At 38.7% G+C, this 2,645-nt stretch overlaps 1 protein-coding gene across 1 annotated transcript; it reads right to left on the bottom strand.

Annotated features, from left to right (window-relative positions):
• Nucleotides 1-414: 414 nt before the first annotated feature.
• On the bottom strand, nucleotides 415-1,665 carry LOC141615025 (glutathione transferase GST 23-like). Its single transcript, XM_074433624.1, has 2 exons — nucleotides 1,122-1,665; nucleotides 415-949 (listed from the first exon to the last, which is right to left on the bottom strand). The coding sequence occupies exons 1-2, from the start codon at nucleotides 1,428-1,430 to the stop codon at nucleotides 590-592; spliced, it is 669 nt and encodes a 222-aa protein (XP_074289725.1). The 5' UTR covers nucleotides 1,431-1,665; the 3' UTR covers nucleotides 415-589.
• Nucleotides 1,666-2,645: the final 980 nt, after the last annotated feature.

The following is a 2,645-nucleotide window of genomic DNA, read 5'->3' as shown; positions in this document are numbered from 1 at the left end:
TCATCAAGAGTAACTCTGGAGAAGTGACTTTGTAGGGTGACCGTTGCTCAGCTAACCGTTGCTCATCTGCACAAAGTGCGGAACAAGCTGAAACTCTGGCTATTCAGGATATGACTATTCGGGAAGACTAACTGCTGCTTTGGAGTCTAATTTTGTTCATATCTCTTTTTTTTTTTTTTTTTTTTTTTTTTTTTTTCTGATTGTTTGCAGGTGTTATCGCATGTTCTGAAAGTTAATCGACTTCATCATAGAACGAAGATTATTATTGAAGAAATCTTTAATCTGATTCATAATTTCCATTATATTTCCTTTTGTTATGTCCCTAGAAACTGTAATGTTATAGCTTATAGATTAGCCAAAAGGAGCTAGATGATTGTAATTTCTACCTGCTTTACAATTGTGATAAAAAAAATGTTCGAATATAATGAATATAAGAAGGTTGAAGATGATACAAGAAGTTGAGAGAAGATATAGAATATAAGTTGAATTGATAATGAATCTTGTGATAAAGAATACAAGAAGTTGAGAGAAAATAGAAAATAACAAGATTCCCATGAAAGTTCTCTAGTGATTTTACAAGCAAAGGTAGTTAGGATGCTGGAGATGCAGTGAATCTTGCTCGAAGCTCTTTGAAATAAGCCAACATCATATTCCGATCTGGCAAGTTATCTTTGATCACTGGGACTTCCTTGAATCTTTTGCTCCAAGCATTTAACCTTGGGAGGGTGTCCGGTTCGACTAAAACGATACCAGCAGCCTCTTGCATAAATTCCAACCCACAGGAGATCCATCCTAAACACAGATCGGTGTATCCGATTTTTTCCCCGTTAAAGAATTTGTTATCTCCCAGCCCTCTCTCTTCTAGTGTTCTAAGCACTTCTTTGGCTTCTTTAGCTATCTTCACTTGTTCTTCCCCGACAGCTCGAAAGTAAAAGTAGAATACTGGTCCCTACATGCACCAATTAGAATGTTTAAAAGTTATATTCAGTAATCATAAGATCAAATAAATCAATCTAAAAATTCACGTGGTACCCCTAATGGCCTCATTGCTCCTGAAGTTAATGTAATTGGCCTAGTGTCAAGAAACAAGAACAAACATAATACAAGCCAATGCAAGATACCTTATCTTCCATAAATTTGGTCCAGAATCGAGCCATGGCTTTCTCGTAAGGATCAGCAGGAAGCATGGGACTGTGAGGCCACGTCTCATCGATATACTCAAGGATGTTGATGGATTCTAAGACGGATTTTCCATTATGAACGAGGACTGGTACCTTCTGAATAATGGGATTGTATCGCAAAAGGTCATCGCTCTTGTTTTGCAAGTCCTCTTCGACGTATTCATACTTGATGCCCTTAAAGTTAAGGGCCCATATGACTCTGTGACAATATCCACTGCGCCATGTTGCTAGGAGACGTACCTCCTCCATGTTTTCTGCACAAATCTAAGTGAGTGTAATTAACTAAGCTAACTCCCTTGTTTCTCTAACAAAATTTATAATAATGCATTAAAATAAACTTGCGTAGTTTCGTGTGGAATGATCTTTCTCCTGGGTGTTATTATAAGAGGATTTGAATATTATTATTATTATTGTTCTTTTTTGACAATTCTAGTTGTCACCAACATGAATCAAGATAGGCGTCGCTCCGTTTGTCTGTAATGCGTTCAGCTACTACGACTTTTACCTTGCTACGGTCTATTCTATTGGATTTCCTACCATTTATTCCAAACTACTCCATTCAATTAATTTTATAAAATTTTATAAAATAATATAAAAAGGGTAACTTTTTTTTTTCTGGAAAAAATCCAAAAGGGTATTACTTCATAGATAAAAGATCGCGGGCAATACAATCGATAATGTTTTGAGGCGCACCATCGTCCCATCTTCTACAACCAACGAACCATGGGTCGATATGTGCTAAATCATGAGCGACGCTATTAAAGTTCCTACGAATGAAAGAAAAAACGCAACTATCAAACGAATTACAGGTATCAAAGATCTCCTCATAAACTAAGAAAATATCACTTCGACCTTATCTCCGTTTCTTCAAGTCATTGATGACATTCAAGCAATCGCCTTCCACAACGACCCGTCTCCTCCCTCTCCGTTGAGCTTCACGAACCCCAGTAAGGACAGCTAATGCTTCCGCCTCCGTCGGATCCCGCACCTCATTATTGACACGTGGCTCAGCGTTGATTGGTTGACGCTTCATGGGCTTTGCCCTGATTGGTCGGATTGAGTGGGCTTTGCCCTATAAATAGGAGAGTTAGCCCTTGAATTTGGCCTTCCAAATTCATTTTCTCAAAAAAATTTCTCCTTCAAAAAGTTTCCTTCTTCTTGCTTAATTTTCTTTGACGAAACTTCTCTCTATTCTTCGAAGCGTTACTCGGCGTAACACTTTTTCTTCAAGGTAAACAAACAAATTTTCAACTTTTAATTGTTAAGTTTTTTGTTGTAAACATGTCTTCTGCTGATGCCGGTCCTAGTAACCGTGCGCCGGGGGGTTCCCCGTCGCGTCTTGATGAGGAGGAGATACTAGACGCCATCCCGATAAGGTCTGGGGGCCCTAGGTCTCCTTCTCCCGAAGTTGATCCAAAAGCTTTGGAGAATTGGGAGGATGATGATGATGAGAGGGACGATGAT

Source organism: Silene latifolia, chromosome 11 (assembly GCF_048544455.1).
Source record: "Silene latifolia isolate original U9 population chromosome 11, ASM4854445v1, whole genome shotgun sequence".
NCBI classification, from domain to species: domain Eukaryota; kingdom Viridiplantae; phylum Streptophyta; class Magnoliopsida; order Caryophyllales; family Caryophyllaceae; genus Silene; species Silene latifolia.
The sequence above is the reverse complement of the archived record's forward strand: the minus strand, read 5'-3'. Positions and strand labels throughout refer to the sequence as shown.

Excerpts from the sequence above, each read along its gene's own strand:
- LOC141615025 (XM_074433624.1), bottom strand. The coding sequence starts at position 1,430 with ATGGAGGAGGTACGTCTCCTAGCAACATGGCGCAGTGGATATTGTCAC. Across the intron at positions 950-1,121 it reads CCAAATTTATGGAAGATAAG|GGACCAGTATTCTACTTTTA; the intron begins GTATCTTGCATT and ends TGGTGCATGTAG.